General features: G+C 41.7%; 1 protein-coding gene across 2 annotated transcripts in view; it reads right to left on the reverse strand.

Moving 5' to 3' along the window:
- Positions 1 to 1,269: 1,269 nt before the first annotated feature.
- Positions 1,270 to 15,668, reverse strand: part of il16 (interleukin 16) — a 42,545-nt gene continuing 28,146 nt past the window's right edge. For both annotated transcript variants that reach the window (XM_080494683.1, XM_080494682.1), the window contains 13 exons: positions 15,269 to 15,401; positions 14,057 to 14,144; positions 13,731 to 13,957; positions 13,508 to 13,648; positions 12,797 to 12,949; positions 9,647 to 9,731; positions 7,612 to 8,684; positions 6,956 to 7,083; positions 6,652 to 6,811; positions 5,912 to 6,013; positions 5,171 to 5,411; positions 4,935 to 5,063; positions 1,270 to 3,742 (listed from right to left, as the gene is read on the reverse strand). In XM_080494683.1, coding sequence (XP_080350809.1) covers positions 3,576 to 3,742; positions 4,935 to 5,063; positions 5,171 to 5,411; positions 5,912 to 6,013; positions 6,652 to 6,811; positions 6,956 to 7,083; positions 7,612 to 8,684; positions 9,647 to 9,731; positions 12,797 to 12,949; positions 13,508 to 13,648; positions 13,731 to 13,957; positions 14,057 to 14,144; positions 15,269 to 15,401 — 2,827 coding nt within the window. In that variant the 3' untranslated portion in view covers positions 1,270 to 3,575. The remainder of the gene's footprint in view (positions 3,743 to 4,934; positions 5,064 to 5,170; positions 5,412 to 5,911; positions 6,014 to 6,651; positions 6,812 to 6,955; positions 7,084 to 7,611; positions 8,685 to 9,646; positions 9,732 to 12,796; positions 12,950 to 13,507; positions 13,649 to 13,730; positions 13,958 to 14,056; positions 14,145 to 15,268; positions 15,402 to 15,668) is intronic.

The following is a 15,668-nucleotide window of genomic DNA, read 5'->3' on the forward strand; positions in this document are numbered from 1 at the left end:
TGCTTTACCTGGAACTTTTTACCTCATGTTCAGTTGCTTATGTTTCCCTGTGTGGCCTGTCAAACTGGAGCGCGTGTGTGTTTTGTTTTTTTGGTTGGGTTTTTTTTTTTAGCTGAAGGACAGAAAGCAAGCCGTGATCTCCGAGGTAGAAGCTCGTGAGTAAATCAATACTTGAACAAGCTTTATGACCTCTTATTGGCATGATGGCGGTCGCAGGATAATCACTTTACGCGCCATGCATTTCAAATGTCGCTCATGTTTGTATGGTTGTTGATCCGTACATCCACTAGAGGACAGTGCATGCTCTTGGGTTTAACATTTCCAATCCAAACATCCATGAAACAAGTTCAAAACTGCTAAAATTATTATTTAAAACTGGATAATTTGTTCTCTTGTCTTCATTTTTTTTCTAGTGAAGACATTTCTAAACTATTGACACACCTCAGATAAGATAAGATGAGATATAATTCCACATTTCTCGACAGTTTTAAACAATTTCTTTAATATGTAAAGTAAGGTCCTTGAATATCCTTGAATAACGATCTACTATGGACATTCGCTTGATATGGATCGATGAATAGTAAAGTAAAATCCTAATGTTCAGTATTCTAGTGAGTTTCTACCACCAGAGGGCAGCCTCTCACTGTAAACTGATCTTAAGGGCTCCATGTTGCAGAGTGGTTCAGTATTGATTCACTTCTTTGATTTGTAAATCAGTTCAGGTCAAACCTGTTCGGTTCTCTGTTTCCTTTTGCCTCCAAACATCCAGACTCTGCTCTCTGTCCTGAGCTCAGACTGAGTATCGACTGGCACGCAGAATAAATGTAAAGTGGTTTCTGTCCAATGTTTTTACTCGTTTGCTCCTCTCGAAGACGTTTACCTCCTCGTACTGTTCACCGCCCAATCATTTTGTATTTCACCAGCATTAAAACAAATGAATAAAACTTCTCAGTCTTTTTTTTTTTTCTATTTATAGGATTTCTACTCTTTCTGTGTTTTTTTTGTAATGCTCAGTAAAGCAACTTTGTAGCATTTTTAACTAAATTAAAGGTAAATTTGATTATTTTTGTGAAGTTATTCTACCAAAGGATGGTTGTTAAACATCTATTTTGATAAGGTTTTGTACAGTTTCTCAAGATGTGCCTTTTTTTTTTAGTCTGAATACTAAATAGATTTGTTGATCTGCCAAATTTGATATGTTTTTAAGTTTGAGTTTGACCCCCTCTGATCTCCAACCGTTTGTAAAATAGGACTTACTCACACTCAGTTTTCAACCATTTTATTCAGTTCCTTTTTGAAGTCTTTACAGCAGATAAACTCTGGAAACATTTACTTTGCTCACAGAGAGAGATTCTTCATGGTAACAGTAAAACGTCAAGCAAAAAAAAGTTTTCTGACGAGCAGAATTAAAAAAAAAACAAAACAACTAAATTGAAGGTCCTACTTTAATCTGTGTTCATTTTGGTTTCCCTCATTAGAAAAAAAGGCTGAATGTGACTGAAAATGTCAAGTTTAATCACAAACTAGAGAAATACTGATATTTTGACACGTATATGCATATTTATAAACCTCAACTTTCCACCTTCTGTGTAAAATTCTATAATGTTCCTTTGAGATAACCTGAAATGAACACCTCTTTAAAGTCACTGCACTTTCAAAGTGACTCCCTTGCTCGTCATGTCAGTATTTTTGTGGATAAATACGATTCACGTTTTTTAAACACCAACGCGATTCTTGTAAAACAGAAGCTGCTGAGTCATGAAAAGTGCTCGATGGTGTTCGATCAGTCGCATAAATATGAGAAAAATAGATATTTATTCTCTGACAAAGATTTCCCTCATTTAAAAGTTACTTTTTTTTTTTAATATACCATCATGTTAAAGTCTTGTTTCTATGTCCTGTGCAGACTGTTACAGTTTTTCTCTTCATTAGGATTTGTGCAAATTGAAGTGGACAGAGTGACACTGCAGATCTTAAAAGTAACTTGGGTTACAGCGAAAGTTGAAAAGAGAGAACTGGCTCACATCTCCTTTCTTTCCTCTGTCAGATTGAAATACTTTTTTAAGCTTCCTCCCATGTATGTATTCAGAAATTACATGATAATTGAAGATAAACACTTTCAAACCCGCTGACATGTTTTGCTGCCGTCTGTGCAGTTTCTTTGGGGGAAACTAAAAACTGCATGTTTTTGTTACAGAAGTTGCGCGCAAAAAGTTTTTGCATCAATTTGTGTGAATGAAAATGGAAAGCATAGCAGCTACGTTCGCAATAAGTTTCTCTTTGAGTTCAAGTTTGAAAGCTCTGGAGTTTGCATGTTCTCCCTTTGTGGGTTTCCTCACGTGTGCCAGTTGATGAAAAAAAGTATAAATGAATGATGGTAAACATGCATAGTGCTTGAAACTGTTGTAATGTTTGCATCTCTTGACAATAATACATTTTGATTAAGGGGGCAATATTTTCTTTAAAAATTCCATTAAAATGCAAAATTTTAGCAGAAAATCTTACAATTCAAATTAATGGTGGTGGTAGATGTGTAAATATAATGGTTAAATATCACTACAATGCTTAAAACATCACAGCCGGGATTGACAATGGACTATAAAACGTTTTTATTTTATGCTTGCTGTAAATGAGATTTAAGTGAGATGGATTGTGAAAAGTTGGAGCACAAATCAGATTTAGAAACTCTTAAAGAAATTCAATTTTAAAGGACAGAGATTAAACATTACAAATCTTAATTAGGAATAACTAAAGTGACTTTCTATTTCCATAAAATAGGATCTTTCCAGCAGCAAAATCGCAATGCTCGTTTTCTCTAAAGTTTTCTCTACGTAAATCACAGCACTAGTATTTTGTATAATGCGGTGGTCAATTTAAATACAGGAAAGAAAGCCTGGGCAGTACTTGGAAGAAAATGCTCGCAGCTGTTTCGGGTTTTCCGCTCTTTACGGTCATTATATATAGTCATTATTGAACCACACTTTATGCTTGTTTGTGTGAACTCTGTTGGTGTTCTTGATATTTGAGCTTGTTTTAAAGTGTTGTATATTTTGAAGCCTACAATCTGAGGGATAATGTGTTAGCCGTGATTTAAAAAAGAAAAAATGACAATGAACACCTTTTTTGTTTTGTTTCACAATATTCTTATTTGTACACACAATAATCCCACACTCCTCTTAATACTTTATATATTTGCTTTTATATATTTGCTTTATCTGACTGGAGCCTTCGTGATGCAGCCTGGGCCACTCATCAGGGAGAACATGCAGAGTCCAGACTCAAACCTCAGTTCCGTTGGTGTTCACTCACCCTGCGAACCACTGCAACACCATGCCCGGGACTTAGCGTACCATTAATGAGTGTCTGCATAGGGATCAGTGGAAGTGTTGACCTTAATTAAAACTCTTATTTTGTCTTCATATAATAAAATCTAAGAAGTGATCCTCTCGGCTTACATATTAAAAATACTAAACGCGGATTCTGTAAAACTGTAAAACACCTCTCGGTACTACCAACGCTGATCTTTCCCATCTTCCTTTCGGCTTCTTCACCCCGATCGTCTTCCAGCTGTGTTCTCACTCGGCGCCTGCGTCCCTCCTCCTGATGACCACTGTGACCGGACCCTCAGGTAAAGCCTTGATCATGTTCCAGGCTTCGAAGCGAGTGTTGTCCTGCAGGCTGAGTCCCTGGACCGACACCAGCTCGTCCCCACACTGCAGACCGCCCAGCTCGGCCGCCCCACCTCAAAACACACACACACACACACACACACACACACACACACACACACACACACACACACACACACACACACACACACACACACACACACACACACACACACACACACACACACACACACACACACACACACACACACACACACACACACACACACACACACACACACACAGTAGATATTTGCAGTGTGAGTACATTACAGTCCCAAAATGCTCTGACATCTTCCTTATAAACATTATATACTACAACTATTGCTGCAGTTCAAAAAGAAGGAAGAAACTACAACAAAACACAAAAACTGTCATGCGTTTGGTTGTTATTAGAATTTTCTGAAGTGAGAACAAATAGTAAAATATTCTAATTGATTGATCCAGTTGAATTTTGGGGTTGATTATAGTAGAAAAGAGTCTTTGTGAAGACCCACGTTTACGTGACCACATTTCAAATGAAAACATACTTTGGGCTTTTTCACTTGAGAAAAATTTGTGGAAATGTAGTTGGCATGTTGGGCCATTAGTTGGTGGTATGGAAGTTGGATTGTTATTCCGGGGCTGTCGACTCAAAAACCACCAAGTCCCAGGAGAATACGTACTGGGAGTCACGACACTATGGAGGAAACATTGTTCTTATTGTCCATCAACTGAGCATGTGCAAGAAAAAAACTATTTACGGCTGTACTGCACACGTGCTGTTTAGAAAAGAGTCGGAGCGTTTTCAAAAAGTTTTGTTTTCACTTGAAAAGTCTTTGTGTAAATGGAGTCTGACGCCACATTTGCACCTCCTCTTATTCAAACACTCTGATGTGCTGTGACAGGTAAATAATCGCTTTGTATGCTCCACAAACTCACAATTTTGACCTGAAAAGGCTCCCATAGTTCAAAGAAGACTGTATTGTGGCTTGGTGATCAAACATGGTGACGGAAACCACCAAACCCAGACTTAATGCTTCCTTGATATTTTATCTAATAACTTCCTAAAAACATGCTTAAATATCAACCACAACCAAAAAACATGGCATTAAAACATGTCGTCATGGAAACATGAAACTCCATCAGCTGGAGAGCTGCCTCTGCAGTGATCACTTTACACCAAGTACATGAGAATGTGAAATTTAAGGAGCTCTGAAGCTTTTGGCAGCAACTGACACTGAATGAGGACTCCGTGCTGCCACCCAGAGTTTAAATCTCCAGTACCTGCGAAGAGCCTGTTGATGACGAGCGGTCTGTCTCCGTGGATGGATCCTCTTCCTCCCTCCAGAGTGAAGCCGACCCCCCCAGCTCCTTTCTGCAGCTCAACAGTGAGCGGCGTCCCCCGCTGCTCCACTGCAACACAACAACAGGGGGCAGAACATGGAGGTTTCCTCTCAGAGAAGCAGTGGCAATCTGGAGAAGCCCCCCCCCCCACTGAGATGATCAACCTTGTTACTCACCTGCCGGTCCAGACTCATGGCTCTGCCCCCGGCCCCCCTCTCCCCCCTCAATCTCCGGCGCCTCCGCCCTCCTCCAGACCACCACCACGGCGAGCTTCAGGCTGCGAGCCTGTCGCACGGCGGCGGTGGCGTCGCTGTGCGTGACGCCGAGCAGAATCTGTCCGTTCACGGATAGAACCTGGTCCCCTTTGTGGATGGACCCCTGCTGAGCCACCAGACCGCTGGGGAAGACCTTGTGGACCTGGACAGACCGGCAGTCGCTCAGTACACTCTCAAGTTATTCTGTTTGTAGATGACACCACTGTATTTCACTCCCGGAGAACGTTGGCAGACGTAATGACAACATGAAAAAAACACTTGATCTTTTTATTCATAGTGATTATGAGGACGTCAGACAGGTCGTATGTGAGAGCTCTTCTTAAATCACAGTTTCATCATTCTGTTGTTTTCATTTGTGTTATATATATATAATTCTACATTGTGTGTTTTATTTGCTATCAATTATTGTTGTATTAAAGCACTCAGTGTTCGAAAAGTGCCTTACAAGTAAAGTCATTGTTCATGTTTTCATACAAAACATGTCATGTTAGCCAGTTTCTCCATTTTCCAATGCGAAAGACCAAACCTGTACAGCAAGGAAAAGGGTGAACTCTAAAAGCAAAAATCGGGATTAAATAATAAAGAATTTGTGAATTTCGTCATCCAAACAACACAAACTATACCGAATGGTGAGAATCTTACTGTGGGAGCTTTGTTCTCCAGGTCGCAGCCTCCAGCAATGCTGAAGCCGAGACCTTCACCTTCTTCCTTGTTCAGAATCACAATGTGAATGTCCTCCATTTGCTGTGGGGAAAATATATAGAAAGAAGTTACAGCTGTTTATGTGCAACGGGATCATGGAGAAGGTGAGAGACCACCTGTGGCATCCATAACACCAATTTAAAAGTACATTTAAGCTTTGGAACACATTTATTTGAAATATAAATATTCAAATCAAAGTTTCTCGGCTCGGATTTTTCTGTAGTCATCAGATATTCCACGGCCAAAGTGCTCAAGAAGTAAGCAAAACCACATCTCTGGAAAGTGTACCTCAATAAAAAAAAAGACATCTATAGTGTGTTATTTCTTAGTTTAAGTCTCAGCGGGATGTTGTGACTGGATCACATTCTCAAATTCACATTATTATCATGAGGGGAAGCTCTAATCACTGCAAAGGCCACAAAAGTTTCATCTTCTCCACCAGGGGGCTAAACTGTGACTGCATACAGGAATATATGAGAATTAATGGTAATCATTCAATGAAAAGAATCAAATATATGTCTTTAAATCCGCTTTCTTAACTCAACATGTCTTTGTTTTTGTTTTTTTCTTCATCAGTCTTTATAATATCTCATTGAAATGTGATCAAATTGAACTGTCAATCCAATAATTAAATTATTTTCCGCTCAAGTGGGTGAAACTTGATTGTAAATTGCAGAAACCTTCAGCATGTCCTCATCGAGCACTTTCACTTCCTGGATCATGCTGTGAACTTCCTGTGAGGGCAGGGCTGAGACAACTGAGTGAGCAGAAACGGGCACAGCGTCCGGGTGACGCCTCCCCTCCCCTCGCTCGATGATGCAGGCCCTGAGTGCAGCCAGGCTGGGTTTTAAAGAAGGAAACGAGGTGTGATGTTAGTCTCGTGTAATGGCAGCAGAATTTAATTTTTGTGGTTTCATACTGAGCTCACTTCCTCATGAAGGAACACGATACAACTCTGAAACTGACACTCGGATAAAGCCTCACCTGACGGAGAATCCTCCATGGAGGAGGTCTAGGCCCAGCTGAGTGGGGGCCAGAGCCCCTGCAGAGGGGTCCAGTGGGGGGGTTGAAGAGTCGGAGGAAGGCAGAGAGAGCAGCACAGCCTGAGACACCTGAAATGCAAACAAACCATTTATAGACAACCACATGACATTGAAAGTGAATTTAAAGACAACAAAGTATAATGTAAGCTTGATTGAATGATGATATGAATGTATAATCTAAACCTTCTGTAAAAGAGCCTTTAATTGACATGTTATATGTGGCGATATAAAAATAAAAAGACTTAAAAAAAAAAAAAAAGGTTCCACTAATGACTGATGCAATCCTAAAAACGTGCCTTTTAAAAAAAAAGTGTTTTATTTGTTCCTTTTAAAGTTTAACAGTTTTTCTCTCACTGACCTACAGTTTTCATTGTTCTTAGTTTTCCTGTAGCACTTTCAGATTATTTAAATGTAAAGTGTGTCACAAATAGAATACATTTTTATTTTATTTTTTCAGTCTGATTTGAGTTTTGTTATACACACACACACACACACACACACACACACACACACACACACACACACACACACACACACACACACACACACACGCACACACACACGTATATATACTTTGTTGCATCTTGGTCAGATTACCTGATTACTGAAGGTGATGATTTTCCCAAAGCTCTCCCCCTCCAGGCCTCTCGGGGTCTTACTCTCTGGGGGAGGAGCAGCACTGTGAGTGGGTGCAAGCAGCGTTACGTTCCTCTGTCCTGCTTCCACCTCCGTTTCTTCTGGGCGTTGATCACATTTCGAATGTGGCGCAGGAGGAACGATCTGGGATTCCAAAGATCTGCTTAGAGCCTCGTGTTCGGGCTCAGACTCCTGTAAGACTGAAGCTGGATGAGAATCCTCAGTCTCACAGTGTGGATCAGTGCTGGTGGGGTCAGAAGGTGGAAGATCAGGGAGAGACCTGATAGCAGGAAGTTCTTCTTTATAGGATTTGGCTGCCTGATTACAAGATTCATAGTTGGTTGTGTGAGGTTTAGCAGAGGTCTGCTCTATGAGTTGGATCTCTCTGGGTAATTCATGTTTTCTCCTCTCGTGATCTCCAGAAGAGATACTCCTGGATTCCTTCTCCATCAATGAAAGAGACGCAGAAGAAGCAGCAGGCCTCTTGTGCACAACTTTCTCTGAACTCTCTGGGCTGGAAAAAGTCTCAAAGGAGTGAATCTTTTGTTTGATGGACAGATTGGTGGCAGTTGAAGCCGATCTTGTTCCGAATCTTCGGCTGCAGCCGGCAGTAGGCCTCTGCTCTGAGGGATTAATGTTCCTCCTCTGGTCCTGCTCGTCCCGGATTTTCCTCAGACTCTGACGAAACCACGCGGGCTTGGGTGCCACCGGGGGGGCTTTCTTCGGACCCAGAGGAGTCCCAGATGTGTCGTCGGGAGCCAGACTGGACGGAGGATCTGAGGTCACGTCTGTGGCAGTGCCGTTCAACTCGGGGGGGATTTCCTCGTCGCTCATGGCGGCGGGGAAGCAGCGGATGGTGAAGGGTTGTGTGCGTTCCGCGTTGTGTCGGAGGCTGAGCTCAGGCAGCTCTTCAAGGGAGCTGTGTGAGAGGCGAACCCAAGGATCCTGGAGCGGCTCGTGGCTGGGCTGTTTAATACAAGCCTGTCTCCTCAAGGCTCTCCTTGGCTGCGAGCAGAGCGCGGCTGCTGAATCACCTTTACACACACAATAAAAGAAAACAGTTATTCATTCATATGAATCAAGCTGCGCATCAAGATCCACTTGTAATGGTAAACTAGAAAATTCCAAACGGAAATTTTGTGTGGCTGCCTCTCGCCGGTGACATCCTTTGATCTCAATGTCTCAATGGCAACAGACGCTGATCTCTGGAAACGATTAGCCGAAGCTTTATCAAAAGACATAGCAACATATTCCCGACTGTTCCACACGTTTTGATGTACTTTTTGTGTTCCTGCTCCCAGTGGTGTGGGACTAGAACATTCTGGTCATCCTGGTTGGACATCCACATCTAATGAGACGACCAAATGAAGTGTGCCCCATTGGTCCACCTGTGGGAGTGCATGTCGATGGCACAGTCTTTTTGAACTCTTCCATTTGGTACAAATCAACAAGAAAAGTCCCCAGAGATAAGTAGCAGTAGATTCATCTTATTTAGTTAATTGGACTTCCAGTTTGTTAACTCCGGAATCTTGTCAGGTGTATTTTGAGTCATTACAATAAGGACTCAGTCATTGAATGTTTCTAACGAAAACAATACATATGCATCACTTTGTATAATATTAGAAGCACATTGTTATTGTCTATATTTGTGACTTTGATGCAGATCAGATCAGATTTGTTATATTTTCAAAACCTGTTTTCATCTGAATCTACTCAATGTGGAGTTTACCATTTGTTTTTTATGTTTAAGGATTCATAATGACTTTAGTGTGATGAACCAGAGGGGTAGGCAGACCAGATCCTGCCCCAGTTGAATGCATCATTATTTTCTCACTGACTCAGAAACAGGAAATGTGAGCTAAGTTTCCACAAAAAAAAAAAAAAACTGCCAACCACAGCAAAAGCTGAAGCCTGCAGATGAACTGGTGCACATTTGCCTCTTCTGAAGTTTTATTCAGCTGCTCAAATGTTGAATTAATAACATTTCAAGCCTTACCTGTGCGGAGTCGGTTGCTGGTGCGCGCTGCAGTGTCTGGATGAGTCAACCCGTCTTCTAAATCTTCTTTCAATCGTTCTTCTTCCTGCCTCACAAACAGGAAGTGCTGTATCACACCAACTTCTCTAGCAGCAACCACAGGGAAGTGAAATAATGTTCTCTGCTTCCGCTCAAACATTCGTCCACATCACTTTCTTCACTCCCTCAGAGTCGGTTAGTGACAACACCTGAAGAAAAGTGATGCAGGTTATCACTCAACATGCAGGGATTTCATGCACAAGCACAGATATGAGCAAAAGCATGCCTAATGGGGAAAAAAAATATTAACATGCCTTTGTTCTGCTTAGTCAGTCAACATGAGACTTTCATTGTGAACTCAAAACATCCACACAACTACCAAATGTGTATTTATGCCTGAGGAGACCAGCCTGCCAGTCAGTTTACTGTCGAGACAAAGACTGGAGACAAGGGAGGAAAAGGAAATCTGCCTCTTATTGAATTTTACACGAGGGGTTGCATGGTTCGGTTCGTAGAATGGCCGTCTCCCAGTCAGAAGGTTCCAGGTTTCATTCCTATCCTCACCTGTCCACATGCCAAAGTGTGTGGTGTGTGAATGTATGTGTACATGGGTGAACGTGATTAAGGATGTAGAGTGTTCACACACTATATAAGTTAACTCCATTTAACAAAGCCTTGGTCTTTACTTGGACCTTTAAAATGTTGGTTGTCTTGGGTCTTAGGATGCTCTAGCCATAGTCTTGTCTTGTTTTTGGGTTGCTTTGGTCTTGGTCTTGTTTTAGTGTTAGGATGCTCCTGTCATGGTATTGGCCCCTTAAAGTCTTGGCCATGTTTTAGGTTTAGGATGCTCTAGTCATGGTCTTGGTCTTGGTCTTGGTCTTGACTCAATCTCAGCTCCTTAAAGTTTTTGTCTTGCATTGCTCTGGTTTTGAGCTAAACTTGGTCTTGGCCCTTAAAATCTTGGTCGTCCTGGTTTTTGGATGCTCAAGCCGTGGTTTTTACATGGTCTTGGCCCCTCAAGTCTTGGTCTTGTCTTGTTCTCATCTTAGTCTTAAGGTGCTCTGTTCTCAGTCTTGACTCGGTCCAGGCCCCTTTAATTCTCGGTCTTGGGATGCTCTGGTCTTGGTCTTGAATGGGTCTCAGGTTCGGTGGTCTTGACTACAATGCCACTTCACACTGTGGTTACAAAAAGATGTAAGCATCCACCTGCTACATACACATGAGGTGAGTGGTTCCCACACGCTTTTGCATTAGGACTCCTTAAAAGGAGAAGAAAAAACGTGTTTCTCTTCATACCTTTAAAAAGCAGCCTCATTCAGGCGGCTTGATGTCGTCGCTGTGAGTCCTACATGTGAACAGCTTCTTGTGGGAAAGTGCAGCTCTTTATATAAACTCTCCACATCTGCAGTTGTAAATGTCAGACGTCCGAAAGAATTATAAGTGGCCTATTAAGCATAAACCAAACCATCTAATAGTTGTGCTGTGACTGAATGGGGGGGACGGGGCATGTTATACCCTCTTCTGATCTTAAGTATTCTCTTTGCCAAAAGTTTACACAACATGTCAAAGAAATGTAGTTAGAAATCAAAGCAAAGCAGGAAAGTCAACTGTCACCCTTCATGAAACTCAGAAAAAAACTGTCCATGCATGTTGTGTCTCCTACCAAGTAGTATATTTTGATTGAATGCCGAAATCTTGAATTTTCACACTAATAAATATCATTGTTACAGCCCTGGCCATATTATTTGTATTGTGTGTTGGCTGTCACTGTAGATCCGTACGTGTGAGTACATTTGTCTCGATGTGGATCTGTTTCTCTTGCATCAGGTGAAGATCGTGAGCCCCGTTTACGGAACACCATATTCAACTGAAAATACAAAACTTTCCTTGCATCTTTGGTGTTTGTTGACACGACAACGGTGCTCAGAGCCACTGAAAATGCACGTTTTTGAAAACAGACACTCAAAACGCAACAAAAGTTTTCTGTTTTTCTCTTGAAAATGTTGTCGTCTAAACGAGGCCACAGAAAGTCACGCCAAAAATGTGTAAAAACAAGAAGAATGATTTAAAAATTCAGTGTGATTGATCCAAAACCCAGCAGTATTCACTCTACAATGATAAACCTCCAGTGAAAAGTGAAAAGGGATAATGGGAACAGTAACACAAAGTGAATATAAAATGACGTAAATATAGATTAGACACTACATAACAGGAAAAGGGCGTATTCAATGACGGTTTTACATTATATGCACACAAAGGGACACACCCACACAGCATGCTTTTAGTATCAAACCATCACACATACGTTTCTTAAGAGCAACCTCAGGATCTTTCGCAAGGCCCTGAAAATGGTGCTGAAGAGCTGCAAGCAGTGAGAGGAGTGATGACTTCTTCAGAGGATGGTTAGAGCTCAGAGGAAAACACATTCAGCACACTGAGAGGCGATGGATGAAACGCCGCTGTTTCTTCTGAAATGTCTCAGCAAAGGAAGTGAAGAGTGGAAGGGAAAGATTGTCCTGCAGAGGGTTTTCTCTCTCTCTTTTTGCCGCAATATACAGACAATAAACTTTGGTAACATTGATCAAACAAATAGAGTAAATGATAAACGGTCATCCCAGATGATTTTCAGAGTTATACTACTTTAGGTTGAGTCTGTGACTCTTGATCAAGACATCCTTGGATATATTATGATTGCATTAATATCATTTTGCTATTTGTGGTTTACTTGAATTCTTTTCTCTGTTCACTGCTTTCTAATCTGCTTGAAGGTTTCCCCTTACATTTCTTGCCTACTCTTGCCTACTCTTGCTAATTTGGGACTGTTTCTTCTTGTTTTTGATATTTATTCATTTAAATATTAATGAGAGTGAAATTGTACTCCTGCAAGTAACAATGAATAAACTATATCTAACTAAACTGAATTATCAAACCTGATGAGCTCTGATGAACTAATTACTTTACATTTACCATTTTTAAGCATGCCTGTGTTAATTTGCTTTAAAATGCTTAATATTTCCATTCTAAGAAGATTATTGACAGAATTTTTATTATTTTTTTGCACACTTTGTGACCTAAAACCCTCACATCTACTGAGTGAGCCGACGTCGAAAGAAGTAGGTCCTCATCTGATACCTGGCAGGTGGTGTGTGACGGAGCGTCTGGTCCGTCGTCTCTGACTGGAGACCCTCTGCTGGAGCCGCTGGAGTCTCCGTTATAGCCCTCCTCACTGGTCACATCCTGAGGCCTGCAGTGCCGACGAGACGCAGCCCGCAGTCTGCAGGTGGACTACGCACACACGCACACCCCCACACACACACACACACACACACACACACACACACCCACACACACACACATACACACACACACACACACACACACACACACACACACACACACACACACACACACACACACACACACACACACACACAAAAGCTGACTCGAAGCGAGTAAATGTACAAGTCTGAGTATCATGAGTGTTTTCCCATTCTCTGGCACGTACACTGCGAGTCACACGACCGGAGGAACCATTCAGATTTTAAATAGTGGTAAGATTTATAACGTTTTGACGAGCACGTTGTGTATAAACTATGAGAAATATGTCATGTGGACACAGTAAAACATAGTAAGGAGCCTGGAGCTGTTGTACAGACACAGTCTTTCCTGTCAGGGGTCTCTTAATGACGAGAAACAGAGGTTACTGTATGTGAGGCGTGGACGACGGATTTTAAACTGATTCTCCTCCATTAACTTGTGTCGTTGTCACTAAGAGCCCATCTGATTAAAAACTACTTAAATATAAAATGGATGGATGGAGGGACGAGTGGATGAATATGGTACCTTGTTGCCCCTGTGGTTCAGGTTCATGTTGTGTGGACTGGAGAGGCTGACAGGGGGAGAGTTGTACGGGATGTTGTAGTCCTCATCTGGATAGACGGGCACCGAGAGTCTGTTTTCAGGCCATGTCGCCTCCGTCACACACTACAGTGGAAGACAAGCTGATGACAGACTTGGACTCCGCAACACAAACATCTATAAAAGTTTATCCATAGTAGATGTTTACCTTTGGTGTGTCCAGGCTGTGGACTCGGGTCGATGGGTTATGGTGCTGGTTGTTGTGGTGAGTGTGGTGGGTGTGGACGCTGAGGCAGCGGTTGTTGGTGTTGTCACTGCAGGAGCGGGTCATGATGGTCTTCTGCGCTCGCCGAACGGTCATCTGACTGAAACTTCGCTCCAGGCAGCGTTCACATCTCTGCCGGCTGTGAGCGCACGACTCCAGTCTCCTCAAACCTGGAACGCAAAAGTCCAAGCAATGGTAGAAAACAAAAGTCCACATCTCTGGCTTTTGTGTGCAGTCACGTGGTTTGGTATTAAGTTGGCTCTCTGTACCATCAATGCTCCACTGGCTCTTATCTTTTCTCAGCTTGCTGTTTTCCACCGCTTCAGCGATCGCGTCATTCAGTTGCTGCTCTGATACCTGCGACATGAAGTGTAGGTGAGGGACAATGTTAATATTACAATCTTACAGTCGAGATAACAACCTTGTTACCAGGTCAAATTCTACTGATGAAAAGAATAAGAGATTATGAAAAATTTGGATTCTTTGCTATATTTACATTGAAATCTTCAAACATGAACGACCAGGTGTTTTTTTTTTCAGTTACTCCTGTGGTCTTTTGAAATGATCATTTAAGAGTAAATGACAAGCTGTCCCTAAAAACGACTCCCTTCAAGGTAACCCCTCCCTTAGACCTTCCCAAAATTAGGCAGCTCTGTCTCTGGCACATGGCACCACAAGAGGAAGTACTTCCTCCTCTTCCCAAAATGGGCATGTATGGGCGGAGCCATTCCAGCTCACACAGACACAGCACATTCCGAATGCAGCTCCTATGATCCAGTATTCAAGTAGCTGAAAATCAAGAAAAAGCTGGATTTGGGGCATACAATACAGCGTTTTTGGACCAAGGAGACCCATGGGAAATATTTGAAAAGCTGCATAATAGGAGATCTTTAATGTTACTTCAATCATAAGAACATGTTGAACACTGAAAAGATTATTGGCATAATCCTTTTACAATATTGGATAAAATATGTTATATTCATTACATTGAAAAAGGCATACAAATTATTACATTATGAGTATATCTCATGTTATTGTTCATTATGACATTATTGGTTGTAGAGCTTCTGGCAGCAACAATGGAAATGTTTCAACTGCAGTATAAAAACATTTCTGTCAATAATAATTATGTTTCTGTCTGCATGTGTTGCTTTATCTCAGCTGTTTTGTTGCTGCTTCTTCTGGTTGTCTTTAATTCACAGTTCCCTTTCTAAGTCCAGATTTTAGAGCATCTTCCTCCTACAAAGATGTTAGACAGGTCTACCTGAGGGGTAATACCATAAGACAAAAGCGGTTTTCCTTCCATAAGCATGAACAGAGAAACAGAAAGGAGACCAGGAGTTCAAGTCCATGCTGAGCAACAGCTGAGCCCTGATGGCCACATTCCTACTGAGTCAGCAGAGGTTTTGGCTGCACGCTGCTAAAACAGCCTGTAAATGTTGTGATGTTGAGTGAACCGGTGAAGTGGAGACACTGATTACTTTGGGGTCTGGGTGGCGACTGATGATGATGTGGACTGGACCTGGTGTGCACTGGCTCAGGACCGTGTAGACGTCATTCAGCGCCATGCTGTACACCACAGTGTCATTGATCTCCATAATCTCATCTCCACACCTAGAAGTGAGGGCCGATGTCGAGGGGAAAGAGAGAGAGAGAGACACACAGGTTAGACAAATCTGAGTGCATACAGCTAAAATGTAGCTTGTAAAATAGATTTACAATTAACAAAGCTGTAAATACAAATATATCATATATTGACCCCCTTTGTTTGACTGGACCATTGCGTTTCGACTGAAGTGTAAAAACAAAATGACTTTTTAATGGTCACATTTTTTCATATGGTCTTATTATATTCTAGACTAGAAACTTGGAACTGTTTTG

This window comes from Blennius ocellaris (genome assembly GCF_963422515.1).
Source record: "Blennius ocellaris genome assembly, chromosome: 1".
Lineage (NCBI taxonomy): Eukaryota > Metazoa > Chordata > Actinopteri > Blenniiformes > Blenniidae > Blennius > Blennius ocellaris.